Genomic DNA, 27,959 nt, shown 5'->3' on the forward strand with positions numbered 1-27,959 from the left:
CTGTCTTTCCAAGAAAGAAGAAGTCCCAACTGAAAAGCATTGCGTCTTTAATTGCAAAAAGGAGCATGTAAACTCACACATACACACTAACTTAATGTGAAAGACAGGATATACTGTGGTCTGGTATGAGTTCAACAACCTTATTTGAGTATGAGATTGGCTGTAACAAAACCAGCATACATAGGCGTCCTCAGAATCGAGTTTCAGAAACCACTGCTTTAGATCACTTGACAGACCGCCTTGTCAATCCAGATGGACAAACTCACAATCATATATTTATCTGCATTTTCTGTGATTTGACTAACCTACGGAATGTGGAGTTCGTTGTTGATTCGTTGTATTTCTATAAACTGGGCTAATTGGAAAAATTATTATATTCTTCCCTAAGAACAAAGGTAAACGTAGCAAAAGATGCATGCAAGCGAGTCTAAAATTAAAAATCTCACTCCAGCAACCTGACCACAGTGGCATCTCTGATAGCATGCACTAGCCTATTTACAGAACACGCAAGCGATGCAATGCCACTCTTTAGTGTGGCACGACAATGTGCTTCACTATGGAAAAACAACCGCCTATGATTGCATTTCGTTATATTAACGCGGACTAGTGTGCATCATTGTTTTAAAGCAATCACCGCTCATTTTGCAGAAAAGCTATTTCATGCTGGCACGTTTAATCTCCCCCAAAAGTGAACTAGCTCTTGAAAAAACGAAAAGTTACTAATTCCCTCTGTGAAATAAGTATTAAACGATTTAACATTTCCTTGCGGGCGCCTACAAATACTGGAATGCTAACAAAATGGGGTGGGGAATGGATAGGCTATTCCCAAGTGCGTTCATGGGCGAACCCCACTGCACGGGACACACGTAAGTGCAGACCATGGCTTTCCCCCGAAACACGTATATTAGCCACCTGTTTCTATGCGCACCACCGTCAATCTCGCGCAGAGCGAAATCAAAGGAAGACCGCTCATATGCAGTTTGCAGTTATTCTCCAATTATGTAATCGATACCAAGACAAATATGACGTCACTGTACTTCGTTACACCTAGACACAGAACAGTTCTATGCCCCTTGCTAACACCGACCCAATACAAAACCAGACTGTGCAAAACCAACATGCGGGGCGGAAGTTGTTCACATTGCCTACGGAAGCAGTTCAGTGAGTGGCGGAAATATATGCTTTCACGTTGTATCATGAAGTTATTCTGAGAAGGCAAGCTGAGTAAAATTGTGTTGGGAAGCCGTGTCATTTTAACAAAGGTGAATCGTTTGCACTGATGTATAGCCCTTTGTATTAGGTCTTTATTCATATAATAACCGCATTGTAAAAGCACCAAAACCTCATGGAATTTGGTAAGCTAATATTTGCTAGCAAACCAGCGAAGATTGTTACCGGACAGACACCAGCTACATTAGCTGGATGTATTTACTATTGAGAAATGCATTGCTTTATTTGAATTACTGTCCCATATTTTGGTGCATTATTATTTTAGGTGAATCAATGTTGCTTTCGTTTCGCTGATTAGACTACCTAACGGTATCTAGCTATATCCCAGCGTGCTTAGCCAGACATTTCTTGTGTATCTGACAAGTTCACAACCTCATTACTCTTTTTAAAAGTATTCCGTTCCCCTCGCTTCCAAAGCGAGAAGCCAGGCTTTCGGCTTGGAGGCGAATCGATTAGCTGCCTACTTTCACATTTAAGCAGTCATTTTTATTTTTAAATAACGGGTTTTTTAATTTCTGTACATCTAGTCACAGGTTGGTTCGTTCATGTTTGTCGTTGATGGTCTCCACAGGGGGATGTTGAGACGTCCCAAGCCCGGAGACTCTGAGGCGGACCTCCTGCGAGCCCAGGAGGAATTCCTGAAATCAGGTGCCCCGTCTGCGGTCCATGTGGCCCGTCGACCTGACAAGCGCAGGGGGGAAGAGAATGTGGGGCACAAAGAGCCAGGGACTGGCCACCGAGATGTGGTCACCATTCAAGGTACACAATGAATAGTCTGCACAAAGTACCTGATTTTTAAAAAGTCAATGGAGCACTTGCAATTATTGCAATGAATCTGATGTTTGTGTGGGCACAACACACTTTCTGTGGCCATGGCTTCTGCTTTGTTTCCTAGACCAAGATGTCTCAGATGAGATTCCCCCTTTGACTCCCGCGGCCCCTAAGAAGTCCCGCTTCAAGGCAGGGAGTGTACACTTTGAGGATGAGGGCCCCGAGGAACGTCTGGACAGACATGACACGCATGTCACTGCTGTCCTCTCCAGAATCATTGTGAGTGTCACTGTTCATGTGTAAGGCTTTCACCACAAAAATGGCCACTGTCTATCCCTGTACTGAGTGAGAGCCTCTCATATTGTTCTTCTGATCTCCTTTTGGGTTTAGGAAAGGGACTCAAGCAGTGTCCCTGTGTCTCTGCCAGCCTTCACCACGGATGCTTTCCCCAAAGTCTTCCATCGGTCAGAGGTAGAGGATGAGGTAAGACAGTCCAGGTTTAATGAGCACATCTGCACACTGAAATTGATTAAACTGTTCTCTTAATCTCATCAAGAATGTAGTTGGCTAAATAACAAAAAATTCAGAGTTCAAAAAAAAGAGTTCAGCACAGTCAAATGAAAAAAAATAATTTTAAAGTAGGCTGTAGGCTACATTCAAGTGGAAAATCTGTCAAGTTGGTGTCACTATTCCACTGATTGACCATTGAAGTGGGTTCACATATCGTGCTCTTGAACGTAATATAGAATATGGAAGCCATAAAAACAATTAGGCTAGATATTGCTGAGTACTATTTATAGTGCAATTGCTTGTGAAATCTTTGCACCTGGACAGGCACAGGGACCCACACCTGGGGGCAGGAGGAGTATTTTTGCACAGAAGCTCGCAGCTCAGAGAGCCAGACAGGGGGGTGTGTCCTCTCGTGGCAAGCCCCAAAGCAGTCATCCTTCCCTGAGGCCTGGACTGCAGGGGTCAAATATCTCTCCTGTTGTAACCATGGAGACAGAACAGTCTCTTCCTGGACATGAAGGTAATTTCTGACCTGGGGTGAATTTTAAGTGTCAAAGAGGTTGTACCCTTGACACATTTTTCAAAAACATGGTCTTGTTGTTCAGAAATTATTCCATATTTGGTTGTATTCTTACACCTGTAAGACATCCGTCTTCATATTGGATGTTGTATGCAAATGTTGACTATTGAAAAATAAATTGTAAGCTTAGTGGCACTTCTTGGTTTAGAAAATGTTGGTAAATTCTAGAAGTGTAACTGTCCATTTGCTGTGTATGAATTGGCATTATTCTGTGATATTGATGGTTGTTCATCACAGAGTTTGGAGCTCAGCTTGCCTGTCTTTGTTTGATAAATGTGGCATTATGTCATTTATAAATCGTGTATGTATGTGTTAAGGTCGTACTGTATCCAAGAGCTCCAGGCTGGTGTCAGGACAGGGCTTGAGCCAGCAGGACAGCACCAAGGAAGCCTTGAAAATCCACCAGGAGAACCAGACCAGGCTGGAGGGCATGTCCCAGGGAGAGATCCTGGAGGAGCAGCAGAGGCTGCTGACTCAGTTAGGTGGGTGCTCTGGTGGGAGGGGTTCACACTGGCTTTGCAGCTGCAGATCATTTCACTTTCTGTGGAGGAGCAGAACATGATGGGTTCTCCCTCTCTCAAGGTTTGTGGGCCTGTTGATCTTGTGAAGTTATGGTGGCACATCATCTTCCCAGTGTGTTGAGCTCAATATCTGCATGACAACACACCCTTAAGCCATGAGTATACTTGCTGTGGAAACAGAAACTTTGGCTAGTATGTACGAACTACATGACATAAAATGATGTGTTTATGGAGAAAACGAAACTCCACATTGACTTCAGTCACTGCATTGTGCCCTGCTGGCCGAACTAGCTGAGATGTTTGCACACCGGTGTAAATGTGGAGATTGCCTGCAATTGGTCTAAAATATCACATGGGTGGCTACGTTGGCTGTGTCCCGTCTCCTTGTCTGAGCGAACAAACATACCATCTTCTCTTTCTTTTTTTGCAGTGCTAAATAACTTCCATGTTTCCCGTGGTTACCACAACCACAGAATCTGAATCTTTGCAACCCCTCCCTGGTGTGGAGTTTCACTAAACAAACAGTTCGAAGCTGCAGGGGGTATACATACGTTTGTATTCGGTGCCGTGTTCGACTATGGTTCGATTTCGGCTGAGTTCATCTTATCAACGATACTTCCAGTTTTAGAACCTTAATTATCCTCTGCATTTATATCTCCTTAAATTAGGTTGATGCTCTCCAGGTCCTGAGAATGGGCTGTGTTATGTTACGCCATTCTAGTCAAACTCTAGGTGCATAGACTTTGAGAATACACCCTTGTATCCCCACTGTCCCAGGTCTAGGTAAGATTTGAACTCCTATTCCAAGACAAGTGGGTCATTACTAATCAAACATTCTAAGTCTGCCTAATGGTGTCTTACACAGGTTCATGTAACCTTAATATTTGCAAATACATCTGTGGTGGTCCTCGCCCTTCAAGCCTGACTTTACTTTTGGTCTGAAACAAGGTGTTCTTCCAGTTCATATTAATAGAGGTGACTCCTGGTTTCACCGTCCCTGGGGTTTTGAGTGCAAATTTCATGAGCTAACGAAAGAATCTGCAGTGTAAAGAAAAATATTTTAATCCCATCAGTGTGGTTTTTTTTGAGACAGGATATGAATCAATGGGAAGCTTTTTTGTGAAGGAGACATTGCTTTCTTTTAAGATTTACATTATAAGCCAATTCTCTGGATTTTTGTCCGCTAACTAAGCTTTGGTTACAAACATTGCTTCATTCGATATTTTAATCTTCTAAATATTATTTTGGTAAACCAAATGACCTTCCTGCTATTCCCTTGGGCTCAGCCAGGTTGTAACCTGTAGTTTGACCTCAGTCTTTCTCTGTTTCTCAAACATGCCACCTTCATGTAAATCAGTTTCTCAGACATGCCACCTGCCCATCAAGCTGTCTCTCTGTTTCTCAGATCCCCGCCTGGTGGAATTTGTGAGGTCTCATAAAGCCAAGGGTTCCACTGCCCCTTTAAACCTCCCCCTGCATGGCCCCGGTACCCCGCAGGGGGATCAAAGTGCAGCTGGTAGCACTGTGACAGAAGTTGACTTCAGGGAGCCAGAGCCACTTCAAATGGAGATGGAGGAAGATGCGGTGGAGCCACAACCTCCAGTCACGGGTAAGTGAAGGAAGTAGTAGGGAAGATGTTGGTTGTACTGTTATTGGAACATTTCTTTTTTGACTATCATCAGGCCCATCAAAGAGGCAGAGTAGTTCAGTTTTGTTGTTTTCCTTGGTCTATCGGCATCTCTCTGATTTGCGACTTTCCAAGTTGTTAGTGCTGTGGTGCCTATTTGAATTGATTTATAATTGATTTATTTAGCAGAACAGTCTCTTTGAGCTGCTCGGGTGTATCAAGTATAGCTCAATACTACTATTAGGCTGTATAGGAAGGTCATTTGTTCTCAAAGTTCAAAGGGTGTTTTTAGATTGAACATTCATATTCATGAGTGTAATTTCATAGCGGGTGGACAGAGCAGGGTGGAACGTTCTAACCATTGTAGGTTGGAGCTTTCTGAGTCTGGCCTGCGAGTCCAAGAGCCTGATAAAGCATCTGTATAGACTAGACAGTGATTCAGGGTTTCCATAGAGTCTGGGTGGTGATACAGGGTGCCTATGGACACGGGACTGTGAAGTTCAGAAGCTTTAGCTCAATTGTATTACACAGTCATCTTTACAGCCATAGCAGAGTTACGTCCATACCTAGCCAACATTAGGTACAACTGGTCTTTTGTGACTGATGCTAATATATGAGGAGGCCTATTTTCACAACTGGAATCCTGAGGGTCCCCACCCCCTTTCCTGTGGTCAGCATTGATTGCTGCCCATTGATTTCAATTAGCCTAATTAGCCATGCTCCCTGCAAGAGAGAGCCCAGATTAATTTGGGGTAATGGAGATAATGGAAAACGAGTCTGCTCAGCACATGAGTTCAGATTACTGTAGCTAATGCACAGGGCCCACTCCTCCACTGCCTCTGCCCTGACATCTCTTTGGATTGCTCCACTGCTGGTTCTGCTATTCCTACAGAATGAGGACACTCATTTCCACGTCATGTGAATTCAATGGCAGCACTACAGCCAGTGGTGCTCAATGCATGCGTGGTGCTCAAAGTATCATTAGGTTTAATAAATACATCCCCTGTGCTTTCAGTTTTGTGCTGGGTTTTACCGATGTTATTAGCAATGTAACAAATGTTTACAGAATTAGTACCTGCTGAAATGGATGATCCTAACCAGTTTCTAACTGCAATTGAAAGCCATTTAAAATTCTCACATTTCCATAGTGCAGTGAAAAATAATAAGCACAGGCAAATTGTTTAGCTAATTCAGAAATTAGGCATTGTTAGTCTCATTTAAAAAATAGGTAACCTTCAATACAATGCTGATTTGTAATGCTATTCCCCTAGGGGCAGAAATGAACAAATTATGTACATATTTTTAAACATAATAATCCTCATTATTAGGAAAAATATGAGTCTAAAGGTCAAAGTTTTCTGACTGCCACTGGCTTTGTTAGAATATACTGGAGCTTGCCTTGTCAACTTTTGGAGAATTGCATGTTGCTCAGATAATCTGGCTTTAGAACGACTTTTACTTTTCAAAGTCAGTGCTTATATCGGGAGATGAGACCAATTTCAAGAGGTTGAGCTTGAAGAGCACACTTTTCCGTCTCCTGCACACAATCACTGTCATAGTGTCAGAAACCAACTATTTAATATACCACTGCTGACACCAGACACACAAACTGCAATGCATTTAAAAATTTCATTTGTCACAGAACCTCGGAAAATGACAGTTTGTTTCAGTTTGTGAAATCGTGTAGAAAGAAAAAACTTTGGACAGTACCACCACCCAGTGGCAGAGGTGCATTCAAAATACAATGCTCCACAGTACCAACATTCTATTCAATATTTAAACGTTTTATTTTGTGCAATACAGGAGAAACTTTGAATTGAGGCCTTGCTGTGTCACTGCTTTGTGCAAACTGGAGGCAACTGCACAGTGGTCTCTGGCCTATTGGGCAGCTAAGATTGTTTCACACATAGGCCTCATTTCTGTTCAGTAGCAGGTACAGTACTGAAGTTCACATGTGTCAGTCATCAGTCAGTACTGTTCAGTAGCAGGGAGAGTACTGAAGTTCACATGTGTCAGTCATCAGTCAGTACTGTTCAGTAGCAGGCTACAGTACTGAAGTTTGCATGTGTCAGTCATCAGTCAGTAGTGTTCGGTAGCAGGTACAGTACTGAAGTTCGCATGTGTTAGTCATCTATCAGTCATCTGTCAGTACTGTTCGGTAGCAGGGAGAGTACTGAAGTTCACAGATATGGGTTTTCAGGGTGTCTCTGCTGTTGTATCTGTTTTGCAGGATAGCTTCAGTGAAGATTTTGCATGATATAGTCCACAGGACTTTTTTTGGGAAGAAAAAAAAAAATGAAATTTCATGTGTACAGTCAAATTATTTTGGTAATATCTTAATCATAAAGGTACCAAGCCAATGGAACATCTAGGAAACTGAATTTTTAAAAAGCCTGCAAATTTATTCAGTTTTCAGCACCCCGGGATTAGACAGGGATCCGTTTTGGATGAAGTTTAGTTGAATCAGCAAAATCTGCGCTGTTGGGAGCCAAAATGGTGTGCAGGCTTATTCATCAGTGTCTGTGATGGGGTGATGGGGGAATAATTGGAAAAAGATGATGACGATGCATCACTGTCTCACTGCAGAGGAAGAGCTGCCTGTCAGGCCCCAGAAGGAGTGGCTACACATGGACAAGCTGGAGCCTGAGAAACTGGAGTGGCTGAGGGACCTGCCACCCCCCAGGAGGAGGGGCACTAAGAGGGTGAGCTGGAGAAAAGAGGTGGGAGGAGGCAGAGGGGAGAACTGGGGTTTGAATTAAGCAGTGACAGCGTGTGAGGTGGTGTTTTATTCAGGGAAGGACTGAGAGAAGAGATGGCATTTGAATCGGGGAGGGACTGAGACGTGAGGTGGTGTTTGATTCAGGGAGGGTCTGAGACGTGAGGTGGTGTTTGATTCAAGGAGGGACTGAGAGAAGAGATGGCATTTGATTCAGGGAGGGTCTGAGAGAAGAGATGGTGTTTGAATCGGGCAGTAACGGCTGTGTCTCTGTCCTCGCAGGCCATGCAGGCCCGTTTCGATTTCAATGGCAACCTGATCCCCCCAACTGAAGACCTGCCGACCCACCTTGGCCTGCACCACCATGGAGAAGAGCCTGAGGTCAGGAGGCTATCTGGAAGGAGAGGGAGGGCCCACAGATTTGGAGTTGTCCAGAGTGGGAGGGGCCACAGTGATTGATGCAGTGTATGGCTGGTCACAGTACGGGCATGCTCTACTGGGACAGTGCATTGTGCCTCACTGACTGTGTTCCCTCTGCTCCTCTCTTACAGCTGGCGGGATATTCCCTGCAGGAGCTCTTCCACCTCTCACGCAGTCAGGTGATCCAGCAGCGCAGCCTGGCCCTCACAACCCTCGCTCGCATCCTCACCAAGGTAACTGCTGCATATCGTAACCCGCACTTACATCCTCACCAAGGTAACTGCTGCATATCGTAACCCGCACTTACATCCTCACCAAGGTAACTGCTGCATATCGTAACCCTCGCTCGCATCCTCACCAAGGTAACTGCTGCATATCGTAACCCTCACTTGCATCATCACCAAGGTAACTGCTGCATATCGTAACCCTCACTCGCATCCTCACCAAGGTAACCGCACCGTAAAGAAACCCTCACTTACATCCTCACCTAGGTAACCACTGCATATCATAACCCTCACTTACATCCTCACCAAGGTAACTGCTGCATATCGTAACCCTCACTTACATCCTCACCTAGGTAACCACTGCATATCGTAACCCTCACTCGCATCATCACCAAGGTAACCGCTGCATATCATAACCCTCACTTACATCCTCACCAAGGTAACTGCTGCATATAGTAACCCTCACTTACATCCTCACCAAGGTAACCGCCGCATATAGTAACCCTCACTTACATCCTCACCAAGGTAACTGCTGCATATCGTAACCCGCACTGGCATCCTCACCAAGGTAACCGGCAGGTATCGTACCTGTGAAAATAAGCCCCGCCATCCTGTTCGCTCTTTTAGAATGGACTCTGCCTGTAGCTTCCTGTCTTACTCAGTGGATGACCGTCGCTCAGCAGCCTTGTTGCCTCTGCTTCCACCACTAGCAGAGCTTAAACATAAATAACAATAATCCTGTTGTCAAATTAAGCCTCAGCTGCCTGTATTCCTAGCTGTGTGAAATTGTAAAGACGTGGAAGAAAATCATTTTAAATAGCGGATGGCTGTTTTTTTGCAAGGAGTTGTAGGCCCTACAGTAATCCCATTATACTTCACTGCAGTTCTGATAATTTCTCAAGGGACCTGCTTATGCTTGGCACCAGGAAATATTTGAATGTAGTTTCGATGGTATTTTAAGTGTATGGCCTTCAAAATGTGTTGGAATGGAGCCAGAGCAATACCTGTGAAAGAATAAAATAATTTCATATTTATTTAAGGTGTGCTGTCCAAACATATAAATGACTACTGTGTATGTTGCACTGATTTACATGCCTCCAAAGCCACTAGCAAGTGAAATCAAACTGAGTGAACCTTACCAGTAGACCAGCTCCTCCGGCTTTTTAGTGGGGGCTCACTGTTCCTCGTCTTATTAAACGAAACAAAACTGAAATGAAATGAAACTCAAATAAAGAAAATGTTTGAAAATAATCCATAAACTGGTTTATAGTACCAATCATAATTAGCTGTATTATTTAACTGTTTGTATAATGTACATTCATAAAATAACTGTTGTTATGGCCAATTGGCCAACTTATGCAGCAGATGCAATAATGGAAGTATGGATTATATTTGGTCAGAACATTGTAGTGGTTGCTGGAATATTTAGCCATTGGCTAATGTGTCCCCCCTCCCTTGTCTAGGCCCACCTCGGTGACTTCACTTCCTGTTTGAAGGGCAGCGTGGTGTCTGCCCTGCTGGATGCCGGTCTCCTCTTCCTCCTGCGCTTCTCTCTGGATGACAGTGTGGAGGGCGTGATGGCCGCTGCTGTGCACGCGCTCCGTGCTTTGCTGGTCTCCCCTGGCGATGAGGTGAGCGGGGCGACAAGTTACAAGTAATCCGCAAAAGTATTCTGCCGTGTCATTTCGGTGTCTGCTTTTGTTTCATATGCTAATATTGTCTTGGATGACCCTTCAGTTATGAGCTGGGGCCTTCATTTAACTTGTTTGTTTTTTCTGATTGGTAGTTTGCCATGTTCACCTTTTTCTGATTGGTTCAGCTGAGTTACCCAGTAGGACCCACTCCCACCAGGACAAGCACTTGGATGTCAAATACATTGTCAGCCTGACCCTATAAAAAAGAGCTTTGGTTTTACTTTCACTGCAGTTGCCTGTGATATACTGCCTCTTATAGTCATGTCTCCCTGAAGATACCAGTGAGATAGATGCTTGTTTTTCTTTCAAAAGCCTCAGTTTGTGACCAATTTGTGTGTGGGAAGTACCATCTAAAAAGGGATCTGCCAGTCTATTGATATAATGCCTTGTATAGACTTCTGCTGAATGCTCAAAGTCTCCTAAACATGTCATTAAATAGATGTACTCAGGTTGTGCAATAAGGGCAAAATGGGTGACCAGCAGTGTGGATTAATGACACTGTGGATCTTGTTAGGGAAAGACCAGCAGGGCTGAATGTATCACATTAATTTGGTTCAGAAGGTTGTCAGTGGTAGTCCGTTTTCCTACTGCCAATCACTCAGCCTTCCCAGCATGCCGTTGTGCGGGGTCTGTCCTCTGCTGCCCTCAGGAACCATTGCGTATCTGCATAAGGGACCCCCTCAAATGCTAACGAAGGAGCTGTGGCAATTTGCTAATTAGTTTGCATTGATTAATTAGGCAAGGTTTTGGCCTTCAGGGAGATGGCGGCTACGTTTCCCTGCCCTTTCTGGAATCAAACCCTTTTCCGCATTCTCTGACCGTGACTGTAGGAAGCTATGCCTTCTTCCCTTCGTACCCTCTCTCTTTGGTGTACTGTCTGTCCTCCCTCTCTTCTGTTCCATCCATCTCTGTCTAGTTTCTGGCTTTGTCTCTCGGTGCGGGGAAGTTTGTGCGTTCACGAGCCAGCTTCTCGCTCTGCTATTTGTCACTCCTGACGGGGCTACTGCAGCAAGGCAGTGCTCCCCTCACACACACACATCAACATGGAGCATTCCGTCTCACTGGGAAGGAGGGTCTCTGTCAGCAGGATATTCGCAGCCTTGGTGCTTCATAGCAGGGACTCTACTCAGCTGGGTGCTGTGGCCTGCCTGGATCTCCTGCATAAACCTTCAGTCCAGCAGGGCAGTGACTAGAATGAAAAAACCTGACCATTTTCTGACAATCTTAGAATTTTCTGGAATTCTATCGTTTCTTATGGCCACACCCTGCAGTGTTTTCCATACCAGTACATAACAGGCATTTATCAGATGCTTTTATCCAGGGTGACTTACACAACCTTTAAAAAAGAAAAAAAAGAAAATGTAATATATTTTTTTACACATAATATCCTTTTTATTCAACCATATAAATACTGAAGCATTTCAGGTTCAGTACCTTGCTCAAGGGTACAATGGCTTGAACCTGTAACCTCCACCTTACAATAGGTCACCACCACTCCAGGAATCAGCTGCAGTGCTTCTCTGTATGCACCTGGTGTGTGTGTTTTATTCTTGTTTGATACAACTGCCATGCCAAACTTTGAGCTGAATTGCCTGCCAAGCAGTTTTGAATGCCTTTTTTCGTAGAGCTTCTCTTATTCACTCAATTGGAGTTGGCTTTAAGCCAATCAACCTTTTATGAGCATGGACTTGCAGCCTATGCAGCTGGGCTTTGCCTCTGTCCAACAGCTGCACCATATGTCAGTTGGCTAGCGTGATGACCACCTGCTATGCTCTGGGTTGTGCACTGCTGCCTTGCCTTGTTTGGCAGTTGTCATGCCTGGAGGGTTATCCGCCCTATATCGACCTCACCAGCAGTGAAAAGCAGGAGAGGCCAGTGGGCAGCAGTGGGCGCCTGCCATCTTCCCTCCCCTTTGAATGAGCTCCTGCACTCTCTGACAATTTGGCATTGACGATGGTGGACGGGAAACAGACTGGAGGACTTCCTCACCTTACTGCTTCTCTCACTGACAGGTCTCATACCTGAGCTGGGGAGGAGTCACGGTCATTAATAACCCTCCTGTCTTCACCGTTTATCAAATAGAGTCTCTAGATCAACAAAGGGTAAGCTGACGGAGGATGGAGTTTACGAGCTTCCCCAGGCCATGCATTCTCTGCCTGTCATAGGCAGGGCGGCTGCTGCAGGGCGGATTATGGAGCGGTCTGTCATGACGCCTCGCTCTCTGCGGCTGGGCATCAGCGACATACAGGAGGCGTCGCCCAGAGCTGTCTAGTTTTTCGTGTGTAAATGCGCCCGCTATCCCTGCCTTATGAAACGGAAGGTGTGTTATATGTAAGTGTCCCAGGTGCTCAATCCCTCACTGCCCGTTAAAACGAAAGCTGAAACGCGCGCGGCCTCTCCCCTGCGGTCGGAGCGGTGAGTCTGTCCGTCGTGTCCATCACACACGTGCCCCTCCCTTCTCTGTCTCTGAGGGGTTGAGCTATCTGCCCCGCAGCAGGCTGTAGTTTCTACGTGTCCTTGGGGGTGCGCACTAGAGACCTGGCCGCTGAACAAAAAGAAACGCTCTGCCGGTCCTGTATCCCCTCCCCCTCCTCCACATGCCGCCTCTCTGCTGTGGGGACGTTCGTGTGTCTGTCACACACGCCCCTCGCCCCACATGTATGTGTGTGTCAGTGGCGCAGGGTGGGGTGGCGTCATCATCTCCATCCCCATCATATGTAAGCACTGGGTGGCTGTGTATTAATGGTTAAGGAACTGGTCTTGTAACCAAAAGGTTGCAGGTTCGATTCCCACTTAAGACACTGCCCTAATACCTGAATTTCTTCAGTATATATCTAGCTACATAAATGAATATTTGGTTTAAAAAAAAAAGTCATTCTAGGTAAGCCTGAATTGTGAATGTAAATGTAAGTAGTTTCTGTGTGTTTGTGAGGATGAGAGAGCTGGCCGGGCTTTTAAAAGTACCCCTCCCTTCAACTCTCTGTGTAGTTCTCCTGATCACTTCACTCCACAAGGAGGATGGCGGAATGAGAGCTCCAAACCACAGTTTCTGTTGGCTATCAAAACTTTTGCTTACTTGAGATCTGCGTTAAACTATCTCAGCGATCGGCTCATTCTCTCCCCTTTCAGGGAGACTGCAGTGCTTCACACTTCAACCCTTGGCTCACGCATAAGACGGGGTTGTTATCGGCTGGAGAAAGTGCTCCCTCGCACCGAGGCAGCACTCGGTATCTGAGTCTGAAATCTCCTATCACACCTCATTGCCTTTTCACCCAGTAGAGGACTCTCGCAGCAGAGGACACTCACTATAGAGTTCTACTAGCAGTACGGTTGCTAGGGTTGATGGCAATGGCCTAGTCTGTTGTTTTCTTTAGGTTGCTACAGATGAGACCAGTTCAAAAGTGATCTATGTTCATGTTCTGCGTGAACTGCTTGAGGGTTTGTAGGAGACTGGTGGCCGTCTCAAGCTCTCTCTGGGTTGCCCTGTCCACACGGACTTCCGCAGCAGTCAGTTGCATGATTTCTGCAGGGGTCCATATGGATATGTTGCCTCTCACAAGTCTCTCATCTATGTGTCAGAGCTAAAGGCAGTCTTCCTTGTTTTGAACCATATGCTTATTGTCTACAGGCCTGGTATGTGTTGGCCGTGTAATGCATAAACTGCCTGGGCGATGCTCGTTGCCAGGCATTGTCAAATCCAAGCTTTCTAATGCTATTCTATTATTCAAATCCTGAGTGTGCACTTTGTCAAGACAGTGGCAGACAGTCCATTTTTGATAGCTGCCGACAAGGATTTGTAAGAAGAGGCAGACTAAGCTGGTGTAACACTCTGGTAGTTTCTTGTTTTAATGAACTTTTTTTGACTTAATTTATAATTTATTGAAGAACCATAAGTTCATTATAACCATTAGTTAATGTTGGATATTAAGTTAGCTCATTAGTGTAATGTTTATCACCCATCAGTTCCAATCCAGGATGCATTGCAAGCTCTTTTGCCTCAAGTAACTTCAGAAATTTAGGGCCCCCAGACAGCTCCTTATGAGTCACCTCTCCAGGAACACTGTTTTGTTTCACTAATACTTTTTTCCTTCCTCTCTTCAGCCAATAAATGAGAAAGCCAAATTACCCTGAAGAGCTTTTAGCATACCGCTCCAGCATGGTCCTGGGGGTCCTCTGTGTATGCAGTTTTTCTTACAGCCAGTCTATTGATTAGTTGAAGTTTGCTGAAAGCAGGTCTTTTGAGTCCTTTCATTATTTTTTCTTTGAACTTACATTAGCACACGTCGGCTTTGTTTCAATGGCCTAGTATACAAACTTGAAGTAATTAAGACCCAACACATTTCCGTATGAATTAAACATGTTATCCCTTACTAAAGGAGTCTCTTACTGTAGAAACCTTTACAGAAAGTGAAAGCATTGTTTAATCTCATTAAAAGTCCTGATACGTGAATGTGGGATGTTTATTCTTTATGGCATGCGTCAATATTTCTGACATAATGTGACTTTAAAAGAGTAAATGAACCTTCATAAGACATTAAAACAATCTAATTAGGAACAATTAACAGCTGGTTACATTTCAGGGGGTGCAGTTCTAGTTAGAACAAAGACCAGAACACACAGGGGTCCCCCAGGGTGGAGTTTAAGAAGCTCAGATCCAGTGATCAGATGTGCTGCTTGGGCTTGATCTGGCTGTCTGTCTGTCTGCCTGTGGTAGGACACCCTGGACAGCACCTTTTCCTGGTTCCTGGGGATGGAAGCGTTTCCTCTGCTCCCTGCTGTTCAGGAAGAGGAGGAGGATGATGAGGGGCTGGATGAGGTGATGAAGGAGACGCCGAAGGAGAAAGAGGAGAGGAAGACGGATCATGACGTGGCCCGTGACGACGTTATCAAGGTGACTGGAGCTTCTTTCTGGACCAGCTCTCCAGCTCTCATTTCTTACGTGCGCGCTGTCTGCCTGTTCTCCTTCTCTGTCTGTCTCTTTGTCTCTCTCTCTCATGATCTCTCCTTCCCTTCCTTTTCTTGTTTGTCATCTGATATTTTTCTGACTTTCTCTCTTCCCTCCACCTCTCTGACTCACTTTCTTTCCTGTACCTATCTATCTTTGACTCTCTCCTCCATCTCTTTAATTCTCTCCCCTCTGCCTCTCTGATTCTTTCCTCCACCTCTGACTAACTCTCCTCCACCTGACATCTTTTTGATGCACACCCTTTTCTCTCCCTGTTCCTCACCATTCTCCACCTCTCCAAGTTTCAGTCCCTAACTCTCTCTCTCTCCTAACAAGTGTGAGATGTCTGTCTGTTGCAGGGGCTGCTGAGGATGAAGCTGCTCCCCAGACTGCGCTACATTCTGGAGGTGCTGCGCCCGTCCCCCCGCGTGGTGCTGGACGTCCTGGAGGTCCTGATCCGGATCGCCCGCCACTCATCTTCCTCCGCCACGCAGGTGCGTCTCAATTCCCCAAAAAAACTGTAGCGGTCGCAAAAAGGGAGACAAATTAGATTTAACATAGCGCAGTCTGGTCCACAGCTAAGCTGAATGCAAGGAAGCAGGCACAGAGTGGGTTGGTTCTAAGTGAACTTGAATATAGTCCACAAGACTTGGCAAGCCCCCCTCAGGTGCTGTCCTTTCTCCTTTTCGTAAGGTTGCTGCCAGCGTGGAGCAGGAGGTAGTTAAGCACACCGCAGAAAGCCATAACATAGGATATTCTGAATTTTGTGTAATTCTGCCTAATAGTAAAAGACATATTGCAGCTGTTTCTGATGTCCCATCTCGAAAAGCAATTGAAAACAATCTGAGGCACTGACATCCTACATTCCCAAATCAGGCATAAAATAAGCAGCAGCCAAGGCCTTATACTATAGTCAGTTGCAGTAAGTGGATGTGCAGTTTGTAAATGCTTCACGATCTCTTTAAGTTAGACACTAGGATATATGACAAGATCCTCAGCCTTTTTAGTTATAGCCATGTAACCGGCACCCTTATGTTGGTTGCATAGACGGACAGCTAAAGGTGACACACATCATAGCAACTCATGAGTTCATACTATAGCAGTTTGTCACATAGCACGTTATGTGAATGTATGTAGTGTAATCATTTTCGTTCCCTTGTCCTGCTATGCATAAAGACTTGTTCTTCAGTATTGTTTATGGATTGGGCCCGTGTCTCTGCCCACCCCAGGTGCTAGACTGTCCTCGCCTCATGCAGACAGTGATGTTGGAGTTCCTGCCATGTTCCTGGACTCCACCTACCTCTCCCACCCCAGAGAGTCTGCATGGGCTGCCTGTTGCCCTGGCGATGAAGCTCCTGCGTGTGTTGGCCACCAGTGGGAGACAAGCTTGTGCTAGGCTGGTGGGTGTGGCTTCCCAGTGGGATATATGTTCATTTTAATGATGGCTCAGTTGTGTCTACGCACACGTGCACACACCATACACACACACACACCACACAGACACACACAGACACTTTACATCATCCGCTCTAGAGTATGGGTGAATGTTATGCTAATGTTACAATGTGATCCACTCTACATTATGCGTGAACATTATGCTAACATTACATTGTGATCAGCTCTACAGCATCGGTGAACATTATGCTAACATTACATTGTAATCAGCTCTACAGCATCGGTGAACATTATGCTAACATTACATTGTAATCAGCTCTACAGTATGGGTGAACATTATGCTAACGTTACATTGTGATCAGCTGTGCATTATGGGTGAACATTATGCTAACGTTACATTGTGATCAGCTGTACATTATGGGTGAACATTATGCTAACGTTACATTGTGATCAGCTGTACATTATGGGTGAACATTATGCTAACGTTACATTGTGATCAGCTGTACATTATGGGTGAACATTATGCTAATGTTACATTGTGCTCAACACTACAGTATGGGTGAACATTATGCTAACGTTACATTGTGCTCAATGCTACAGTATGGGTGAACATTATGCTAACGTTACATTGTGATCAGCTCTGCAGTGTGGGTGAACATTATGCTAATTTTACATTGTGCTCAACACTACAGTATGGGTGAACATTATGCTAACGTTACATTGTGCTCAATGCTACAGTATGGGTGAACATTATGCTAACGTTACATTGTGATCAGCTCTGCAGTGTGGGTGAACATTATGCTAATGTTACATTGTGCTCAACACTACAGTATGGGTGAACATTATGCTAACGTTACATTGTGCTCAATGCTATAGTATGGGTGAACATTATGCTAACATTACATTGTAATCAGCTGTACAGTATTGAATGCACAGGACTGTGGGCAGGCAAGGCTGGAGTGTGAAGAGCTCTACAGTATGGCTTCCCTTTGAAAGTGAATGCTGTGCTGAAGCTGCTGGTAAGCGTAGCAGTAACATTGTGCTAATGTTGCACCGGCGCGTTTTGAACAGCTCCACAGCTTGGGCGCACGGGAGCGTCTGTCCTGCCTGCTGGCCCTGCAGCCCAAGGATCTGCCGCTGGAGCCAGGGGAGGCCCTGAGGATCAGCACAGAAGCACTGAGACTGTGGGCTGTGGCTGCTGGATATGGACAGGCCTGTGACCTGTACAGGTGAGCCAAAGGGGCGGGGCTTAACTTCAGCCCTGTGATAAATTGAATTATGTTTGTCTTACCTGAGTATTTGGGCAAAAAATTTAACCAAATGTAACACTTGTTTAAATTGGTTCGTCAAAGTCATCACTCATCACTGTGAGGAAATTGAGACCGGCGTCCTCTGTGTCCTTCTCAGAGACCTGTACCCCCTGCTGGTGAAGGCCCTGCAGTGCGTCCCTCGAGTGTGGGCCCCTGCAGACCCCCTGAGGCCCCTGGAGCTGCAGCGATTGCTGGCCCTGCTGACGCTCCTCACCAACGTCACTCACACGGCAGGCTGCCACCAGGAGCTGCAGTCTGCATTCAACAGGTGGGTCTAACACCTGCCCCTCTATGCGCTCTGCAGGTGCCGTTTGCGAAATACCTGGTAGGTGAAAGGTAACCTCCCTTTCAGAGTTGGCCCTCATGTTGCTAGTAGGGAACTTTTCATCTGAAGCGATTGCACTCCACTGATTGTTTGGAGCTTGGCACAGACACTGTTCCCTAGCAGTGTACACAAGTTGGGCACATCAGTGTTGGAATGCAAAAGCGAGAAGGCTCAGAAGGCCCAGGTGTAATCAATAAGTATAATAATTGTTTGCGTGTATAATCAGTTAGTATTTTACCGAAAGTAAATACCAGCATACAGATAACCTTTACACCACTGTACCTAACATTATCCTATAAGAATATCCAAAGAAAGAAAGAATAGCTAAAGAAGGTCAGAGGAGCCAAGGTTCAATCTGTCGATGTGGGTCTTCCGTCTGTGTCAGAAGATGGACACGGTTCCTCCTGTACTGAAAGCAGGGTGCTCATTCCATCACTTGGGGACCTTTGTTGCACGTCTCTCCCTCTCTCTCCTCCTATTTCTTCCTGTCTCTCTACACCGTTCTATCCAAATAAAGCTGAAAAAAGCCCCCAAAAAAAGGTAGGTCCCCTGGAGGAACAGGCACAAGGTGGGGAAGGGCTGGGCACAGGTAGTAGAGGCATGCTTGGTATGTAGGGTGTGATGATCTTGTGAAAAATTTTAAAATTAATAATGGAGCTGTACATTTAGCTGCCCGATAGGCACCAAGATTTTGAAGTTGATGTAAGCTGAAATAGGTAGCCAGTAGGGGGGATGAAGACATGGGGAGTCTGGGGAGGGTGTAGATCAGATGAGCAGCAGCATTCTGGATGAGCTGACTAGAGGCAGGGATCATCCCCAGGAGGGAGATGAACAGCATATGGACTAGGGGCTGGGTTGAGTAGGTGGTGAGGAAGGGGTGGATTCTCCCAGTGTTACAGGAAGAATCTGCATGCCTGACACACTGCCGTGATGTTCTCAGATAGAGACAGTTTTTGTTCAGTACCACTCCAAGATTCCTGGCAGATGAAGAGGGTGATGCTGGTGCTTCCCTCATCATCTGCTAGGAATAAATCTGTCTGCTTTATTTGTCTCCAAAATGTAAGTCTTCAATTTTAATCTCAATCAGTGATGGTTACCTCTCTGAACTACAGCTTCCAGGATGCTGAGTGTCCTCCCCCTCCCCCAGTGCAGTGGAGTCATGTGACAGGCCTGCAGCCCTCCATACTGGGCTGGCTGAAGGGGTGTGTGAGGCTTCTGGAGGAGCCGGCACAGAGAGAGAGCACACTGATCCTCTTACCCCCTCAGCTGCTCTACCTGGAGGCGTTCTACTCCCAGCTCAGCTCTCAGGTCTGTTTCAGGTTTTTACACACAGGAAGCACTGGGCTATAGTGTATAATACAGTGCTGTCGATAGCCGTTTTATTAAAACACACCTTATACTTAAATATGCCAGCTAAAGATTAACTGGAATCTCACTGTGTTTAGATGAAATCATTGTAACTTTCCATGAATCAGTGTCTAGCAGAAAATGAGATATGTCACTCAAAATATCTAGCGACAGCACAGTATTCCGTGGAAAACAAATATTGTTCAGGAAAAATTGTTCATGTAAAAGAAAAAATTCTCATTTATCAGATTTGTTTGGGAACAAAATGAAATGTAAACCCAGTTTGATACCCTGGTTTCGAAGGAACAGGTCCTAATTGTTACATTTAAAGTGTACAGAAACACCAGCTTTTGGCTGGTCTTTGCCCACTTCACAATTTTGAAAAATAGCAAATTGGGGTTGAGAGTGCAAGCACAGAGGGGAGAGGGAGAAGGGAGGGGCCATAGAGACAGAGGGGGAAAATAATCCTACACTTGTCAAAAAAAAAAGAAAAGAAATCTCATGTCTGTCACTGCTCAGAATAGGGACCTACCATAGTTCAAGCTAGCAGTAACTGATATTTTATTATGTCTGCAAGTTACTTTGAATTGTTACAGAGTAAACAAAAGAATGATCCAACTGTATTATTCCAATATCTTCTACCTTATTTACTCCCTCGACAAGGAACCACGTCAACTAAATTATGATCCATGACCATGAAAGGTAGCCTAACCTTAGCTAGCTGAATGGTCGTTTCACTTTGAACATTAAGTTGCTGAAGCGATCTTATTCATAATGATGTAATTTTGTGAGTGACTTGGTGGTGCTCTGACTGGCATGGACACGTGACACCCAATCTCGTTTACATTTAGAAAACATCTAGACTTTGCCTACTTGATGCAATTGAAACCAAAATGGAAAAATATTGCAATTATAAAAGACTAAAGTTACTTTTTTGCGCAAATGCAGTGTTGCGGCTTAATTAGATTTTTGTTTTTCTTTACAGAGCTCTTTCCAGCCTGTGGAATGTCTTCAGGAACTGGAAGCTCTTGCAGCGGATGTCCTCCTGCCTCTGCTGTCTAACCAGGCCACGCGCAGTGGGATGGACTGCCTCAAGTGAGCATCTGCTTTTCTCTGTCAGTGTTAACAATGCCATCAGCCTTTAGGGTCAGTGAGTATATCTACCAGATTTCATGTTTGTAATGATGTGATGGTTTTAGGTTTATGTTGATGCAGCATTGAGCTCTGTGTTGATGCAGTGTTCAGTTATGTGTTGGGGCAGTGTACAGTTCTGTGTCAATGCAGTGTTCAGCTGTGTGTTGGTGCAGTGTTGAGTTCTGTGTCAATGCAGTGTTCAGCTGTGTGTTGGTGCAGTGTTGAGTTCTGTGTCAATGCAGTGCTCAGCTATGTGTTGGTGCAGTGCTGAGTTCTGTATCAATGCAGTGTTCAGCTGTGTGTTGGTGTATTCATGTTTTTGTGGTGGTTCTCCAGGTCCTTCTTAGTGCTGTGTAACCCGCAGTCCTGCAGTCTGGACCCGGAGTCTGTCCCCAGCCTCCCTGGAAGGGGCTGCAGAGGGGGGCGGTCCCTGGCTGGCCCCAGCTCGCCCCTCCCACTGCTCACGGCTCTCTGCCACTTACTTCACACTGTCACCAGCATTCACAGGGGAATTGCCCACAAGGTACACCCTCATAAAACCACACATCCTGGTTCAGAGACAGCCAAAACTCCAGCATGCCCTCCAACCATGCCCTCCTGCCCTCCCTCCTCATGGAATATAATTACTCTTATTATTATTAGTATTGCCGCTTTCAAATATTTCCTAATTTAAAAAATGTGAATGATATGTTTATCGTTATATTTTCCAAAAGCTTATCATATTTCCCATATTTCTCTATTTCTCTCTCTCTCTCTCTCTCTCTCCCCCCTCCCTCTACAGTTTTCTCCACTGCTTCTCTCAGAGCCCCTGCTGGCGTGTCTGAGAGCATGCTGTCAGGCGAGGCCCACCCTTTCCCACGCCTCCACCTGGCTCCTGCGCCATGAACACCACTTCCTCTTTCAGCTGTTGAAGCTGGCACATAAACTGGTAGGTGCCTCTATCAGCTGCTGAAGCTGGCACACAGGCTGGTAGGTGCCTCTATCAGCTGTTGAAGTGGCACACAGACTGGTACGTGCCTCTATCAGCTGTTGAAGCTGGCACACAGACTGGTAGGTGCCTCTATCAGCTGTTGAAGCTGGCACACAGACTGGTAGGTGCCTTTGTTGGCACATAGATGATGAGTGCATGTGTTTGCTTGGAGACTGCATGACTCTCGGAATACCTGGCTTCTGTTTAGGAATGATCATCTGCTAGAGTGGGAGACTGCAATCAATAAAACCTTTATTACTGTATTGAGTATAAAGCAAAGCTCAGGACAAAAACATAGATATACTCAATAATAAGTACACATATGTACACTCCAAATTTTTCAATATTTTACGGCAGAACATAGATGCAAGTGCATTTGCCATGCGTATCTTTTTCAGTGTGTTTGCTTTATGACTTCAGGCAAATGCGCCAATGGAGAAAGAAATACTACTGACCTTTACATGATCCTGAACATTTGGTGCAGTTAACACCCTAATGGACACTGGGACCCAGAAACACCCAGAAATCTCTTATTTCACCGTTCTCTACTTTCTTGAGTGTACAGTAAAACATGGATGAGATATGAGTGGCAGATTGTTGCCAGGAAAACTGGTAATTCAAAAATATGAAACTTTTTTTTTTTTTTTTTTAGAATAGGTGGATTTGCAATATTGCATGTTGTATGATAATTGTGAATTATGTTCTTTTCCAGGTCCCTGTCGACACAGAAGTGGCCAAGCATGCCTCCCTCTTCCATGAGGTTTCCATTGCAATGGTATCGTGGCTTTTGCCAGGCAGTGAACACCTGGCGCATGACCTCTTGGCCACCATGGTCTTCAACCAGGATTTCATCCCGTGAGTCACTCATTGGTCCTTCTCTTCTTCCGTAAATAGCAATATTGTTTCAGTGCAGGTTCAGTGCTTGTCTTTCATGTCTTTCCCTTAAAATGGAGAGCGATGTAAAATTTCCTTTTTTGAGTAGGGATCTAAAGTGAATGAACCTGCAGCTGTTTTACAAACCTACAATTTGCATCGCAGACCGTGATCAATCAGAAGCATCTTAATACTAAAACCTCAATAATCAGGTCCTAAATTATGCTCCAGGTGACTTTAAATTTGGAAATGGTGTGCAACAGGAGGTCAGTTGTCATTACCATGGTATACAATTAAGATGATGGTTTGTGAAGAAATTCTCTGCTGCTGGTCTCTCTAATAATACCCACAGCCAGCTGCAAAGAAATGACAGGAGAAAAGGCTATTAAAGGCACACGTAACCAGTTGAGAATATAACTGAACACCCTTGAATCTAAAACAGACTGCCCCCTTTAAAGACATGCTGTGTTGTAAAGAACTGAAATTAGAGAAAGCTACTGAACTTCTTGGTGTAACATTCCAAAAGCTGTGACTTGGATACCAAACATCTGTAGTGTTAGCCATTAGAGTTAGGGTTAGGCGGGTTGCTAAGGCACTAATCCTGTGAAGTGTCTGACATCTGAAATCCAGTTCTGACTGTGCCCCTGCCAGCCATGGCCAGGAGCCCTGCAGAATTAGGCACGGTTTGCCACAGCGCCACTCAGCGCCTGCTAGCCTAAATCTATATCAGGGTTCACATAAAACCTCCGCGCTTAATACAGAATAACCCGGATGTAGCGAAGACAATCTGAGGGATGCAGTTGTTCCTGTTCGGATGTCATCATTATTTTCAGTCATTATTGGATGTCATTAAGACCTCCATTATTTCACTGTTTGCCCATCCTCCTAAAATTTTGGACCGCGTCCCTCTGTCATGTCTCTTCAGTGAGGACACCGAAAGCCGAAGCATCTTGGCCTCGGTGTGTTTCTGCACGTGCCTCTTCTCTGTGGCTGGTTTTCTGGAACAGTTCATTTTCTGGAGGCCGTGGGCAGATTCACCCTTATGTCTGCTCTCTTGCCCTCTGATCTAAGCTTCATGATCTAAAGATTACTTGTTAAGGTAGATAATTAGAGGTCTTACATGCTCAACATCTGTTGTGGTTGTGTCATTATCCTGATGTTCCACTTAAATTTGTTGTTGTTGTTGTTTTTGTTAGCACGGGTTTGAGAGCAGGTGTGAGGAGAACACCTTGTTAGCTTGACGTATCGCGTCACATTTAGAATAGACCTTCAAGAAGCAGCATTGCACCATAATGGAATTTTGATCTCTGCAAGTTTCATTAGGTGCTCACCAGATGGAGCCAGAGAGCCAAGTTTGCTTGGGATTACTCTGCACTGGAATCTCACTCTTGTTGGGACTGGGCACTTTTGGAAACTGGTTACGTAACATGTGGGCAAATTTGTGTTCAAGCAACTGAGCAGTGGTGTTACCTCAGCATAAAGATAGCAGTAAAAGTTTTGACGCTTGTAGGAAAGTGTTTGCTTTATTATTAAATACCTGATGTTTTGTTTATCTTGTCCCTCACCATCTGATCTTGGGCCCGGGTTTCAGGCCTTGTGCAGTAGTGTTTTTAGGAATTAAGTTAATCATTTGTTATAAAAATAATTTGTTTTCCTGTGCTTTATTCCTTTGCTTTTTAAAGCTGGGTGAAGGAGTGATCCCATTATATGTTTGTAGCCTAGTACACGTGGGCATGTTTTATTGACCTGTGCAATAAATACTATAACAATAACACCCATCATAACATGTGGGAGACATGTGGGCATTGTATGATGGTGTTGTGACGCTGTTATGACAGTGTTATTGTGTTGTGATGGTGTTATTGTGTTATGACTGTGTTTTATTGACCTGTTTCAGGGAGGCGTGTAGATGTGTTATGATTGTGTTATTGTGTTTGACGGTGTTATTGTGATATGACTGTGTTTTATTGACCTGTTTCAGGGAGGGCCACACTGGGGGTCCAGAGGCAGCAGAGCTGTCTGAGCTGCAGCTCCAAGACTCCGGCTCTCCTGCCCCCCATCCTGTGGGCCCGCTCCTGCGGGACGCCTGCGCCCAGCTGCCCTCTCTACGGGGGTGCTACCTGTCCCATCTGGCCCATCTGGAGCCCCTGGTCCTCCGCTCACGGAACGCACACCTGGGGCGCACCCCCTGCGTGCGCTCCCGTCTCCTCCCGGAGGTCTCCGGGCCCACGCTGCCCTCCGATTGGCCTTTCCTGCCGCTCGTCAGCCTGTACGAGAGGACGGGCGGGGCGGGCGGGGGCGGCGATGTGGAGTCCCTCCCCCCGGGCGCGGCGGAGTCGGTCGTGCACTGCCTGCAGTGGCTGCTGGTCCTGGAGTGCTGGCGGGAGGAGGGGCTGCGGGCGGTGCTACCTGCGGCCAAGCTGGCGCGGCTCTCCTGCCTCTTCCTGTGCTCCAGCGACCTGTTCCTGGAGCGGGCGGTGCAGCGCCTGGGCTGGGGCCTCCTGCGGGCCCTCACGCGCCCCGCCCAGCTGCAGGCGCTGGACCTGGGCGTGCCCCTGCCGGGCGTGGCCTCCTTCCACGACCTGTACGAGGCGCTGCTGGCGCAGTTCGAGGCCGTGTCCTTCGGAGACCCGCTCTTCGGCTGCGTGCTGCTCCTGCCCCTGCAGAGGCGCTTCAGCGCCACCATGAGGCTGGCGGTGTTTGGCGAGCACGTGGGGCTGCTGCGCTACCTGGGGGTCTCCCTGCGGCAGGTAGGACTGAGGGGAACCCCCTCCCCCCCATTGCGTTTTCACGGGCCTGTTCCATTTACCAACACCACCCTCCCCCTTGGCTCCATGTCCCTTAACCTCCTGTCTTGTCGCTCTCTACCTCTTCTTGCACTTTAGAGTGATGAAACTCGTGAGAGAGCACATTTCAGACACACATTTGTAAAGAGAGTAAAGGCAAATCTCTCTCTCTCTCTCTCTCTCTCTCTCTCTCTCTCTCTCTCTCTCTCTCTCTCTCTCTCTCTCTCTCTCTCTCTCTCTCTCTCTCTCTCTCTCTCTCTCTCTCTCTCTCTCTCTCTCTCTCTCTCTCTCTCTCTCTCTCTCTCTCTCTCTCTCTCTCTCTCTCTCTCTCTCTCTCTCTCTCTCTCTCTCTCTCTCTCTCTCTCTCTCTCTCTCTCTCTCTCTCGGGTTTGATGACATGCTTTGGGAATTGGACCTTGCTGCAGTACCCTGTCATTTTGCACAGAACTTTTAAGACATACAGAGTTCAGTAGGCAGTGCTGAACTGTAGGTAGCGCAGTAGTCAGCTTGTTTGGTAATGCTGCAAATAGCCCCCCTCTGCACACAGTCGCACCCCCACTGTGTACACACAGCCATTGCCGTGGATGCAGTGTGGGTCTGCATGGGCTACATGGGGGGCAAGTAGTTGAAAGTGGAAGGCATTTCGTCCTGGTGCTTGTGATGTGTTGTAGTATCACAAAAAAGTCCTTCCAAACTCATCCCCCTTCTCTCTCCCACTCTGTCCCTCCCTGCCCCCTCCCTATTCTCACTCTCTTATTTTTCCATTTTATTGATGCTTTGTTGATGTCAGGTGAAATGCATTGATTTGATCTGTTATAAATATGAGTGCTGGGGTTGTTGGTGGCTCATCCGGTTAAGGCACCGTTCTCGTTCTGGTGCATGGATGGGTTCATGGCCCAGGATCAAACTGGCTACCGGCCAGTAGCCCTGCATGGTCATGCATAATTATAAGTAGCATCGCTAAGGTTTAGGGAGGGTTCAGGCAGCAGGGTTATACATCTCATTGCACTCTAGCAACCGCTGAAATGTGGACCCTGCAGCTGATTGAACTCTCCCAAACCCTGGGCGACACCAGTCACCAATTGCGCCTTGCCCTATGGAGTTACGGGCCACAGATGCCACCGGCACGGTCCAGATCCGATCCAAGACCGTGGGGCTACATCCATACACCACACTGAGGTGCCTTAACCGAATGAACCACCCAGCAGCCCGCATGATTCATTCTAATGGCAGAAAAAGCTCAGAGCTGCACGTTTGAGATGCAGAATTCAGCAGAAGCCTGATTGATGATTGTACTCTTGAGGGAACAGCCTGCCCTTTTGGGCTAACGCCAGTGCTCTCTGCACTGTTCCAGCTGCCTGCGCCTCTGGAGCGATACACCTCCCCCCCAGAGGGCTCCCTTCCCCTGCTGCGGCTGTACTTCCGTTCGCTGGTGACGGGGACGCTCCGCCTGGCCTGGTGCCCCGTGCTCTACACGGTGGCCCTGGCGCACCTCAACGCCTTCATCTTCTCCCAGGACCCCGCCCTGCAGGTAACCGGACAGGCCGCCCGTTGAGGCACGGTCCCATATGCAGGCCAGTTTTTGGGACTGTTTAACTGAACGGCGGTAGATGAGGCTGTAATTGTTGAAGTGAAGAATGACTCCTGGCCTAATGATTGCTCTGCCTATTGAGGTCTTCAGAGTGACAGTCCTCATGAATCTCTCGCTGTCTTTCAATCTCTACAGGAGGTAGAAGCAGCACGTCGGACTCAGTTACGGAAGATCTACTATCTGAAAGATGAGGTACGTCCTCACACACCTGTCATACGCACGCAGGTACATGTACACACACACACACACACACACACACATGCAGCAACACATTAGACTGCGCCTTTTATGCCTGCTAATCACAATAATAAAGAGATCTTTTTGTTATTCTTTATAAAAATAAATTTAGCTGTATTCTGTATTTTTACAACCACACAAATGATGGAGGGTTTGGCATTCCATGATGCACTCAAACATGTACCCACCCAAACACACATGCGGCCTTCTTTGACACTTGTTTAATGGCCTCCAGGTGCTGAAGACCCACCTGCTCCTGTTCAAGCAGCCTCGGCAGGAGAGCGAACTCGGGTTCGAGATGTACGATCACCTGCCACCCATCCGCGCCCGGAGGCTGGAGGCCGTGGTTGGATTGGAGGAAGGAAGCGGTGGGGAGAAGGACTGAGGAAGGAGGAAGACGGAGGACATCTTGGGCAGATGAGGCCACTCGTGCCCTGAGGCAGAGAGAGACCTATACTGTCTGACCTGAATGAAATAAATGGGTTTTTGTATGTTCAGACTGTACGCGAGTGTATGGGTCTACATGATACTGCTTTGTGTTGTTTTTCCCCCTAAGTGAAAAATGATTTGACAAATGAGGAGGCGCATTTGGAAAAATGGGTAAAATTACTCACGAGGCGGTCCCCCCACATTGCCCCCACCCCCACTTCAGTAGAACAGCTGAAGGTCAGCCAAGCCCAGGACTGACAGCTTGGCTGTGTATCACCTTCTCTCAAACAGATGGAGAGGTGGAGATTGTGGAGTCAGCAGTGT

General features: G+C 46.3%; 1 protein-coding gene across 2 annotated transcripts; it reads left to right on the forward strand.

The window, feature by feature from the left end:
• Positions 1 to 1,119: 1,119 nt before the first annotated feature.
• Positions 1,120 to 27,710, forward strand: rpap1 (RNA polymerase II associated protein 1). 2 transcript variants are annotated; one of them, XM_035389204.1, is made up of 25 exons: positions 1,120 to 1,262; positions 1,802 to 1,989; positions 2,126 to 2,280; positions 2,392 to 2,484; positions 2,836 to 3,031; positions 3,409 to 3,573; positions 5,018 to 5,221; positions 7,826 to 7,941; positions 8,238 to 8,336; positions 8,507 to 8,608; positions 10,063 to 10,230; positions 15,008 to 15,184; positions 15,598 to 15,732; positions 16,468 to 16,638; positions 17,705 to 17,862; positions 18,041 to 18,211; positions 19,381 to 19,576; positions 20,601 to 20,710; positions 21,086 to 21,272; positions 21,531 to 21,677; positions 22,432 to 22,574; positions 24,574 to 25,342; positions 26,733 to 26,909; positions 27,105 to 27,161; positions 27,442 to 27,710. In XM_035389204.1, the coding sequence occupies exons 2-25, from the start codon at positions 1,806 to 1,808 to the stop codon at positions 27,589 to 27,591; spliced, it is 4,230 nt and encodes a 1,409-aa protein (XP_035245095.1). In that variant the 5' UTR covers positions 1,120 to 1,262; positions 1,802 to 1,805; the 3' UTR covers positions 27,592 to 27,710. The 2 variants fall into 2 exon arrangements, with proteins under 2 accessions (XP_035245095.1, XP_035245085.1); XM_035389194.1 differs by having other exon boundaries at positions 1,150 to 1,355; positions 27,442 to 27,591.
• The last annotated feature ends 249 nt before the right edge of the window (positions 27,711 to 27,959 follow it).

Source organism: Anguilla anguilla, chromosome 1 (assembly GCF_013347855.1).
Source record: "Anguilla anguilla isolate fAngAng1 chromosome 1, fAngAng1.pri, whole genome shotgun sequence".
Classification (NCBI taxonomy): Eukaryota; Metazoa; Chordata; class Actinopteri; order Anguilliformes; family Anguillidae; genus Anguilla; species Anguilla anguilla.

Coding starts and splice junctions, on each gene's coding strand:
- rpap1 (XM_035389204.1), top strand. CDS start 1,806: ATGTTGAGACGTCCCAAGCCCGGAGACTCTGAGGCGGACCTCCTGCGA. Junction 2,281..2,391: donor CTGTCCTCTCCAGAATCATT/GTGAGTGTCACT, acceptor TTTTGGGTTTAG/GAAAGGGACTCAAGCAGTGT. Junction 16,639..17,704: donor GACAAGCTTGTGCTAGGCTG/GTGGGTGTGGCT, acceptor CGTTTTGAACAG/CTCCACAGCTTGGGCGCACG.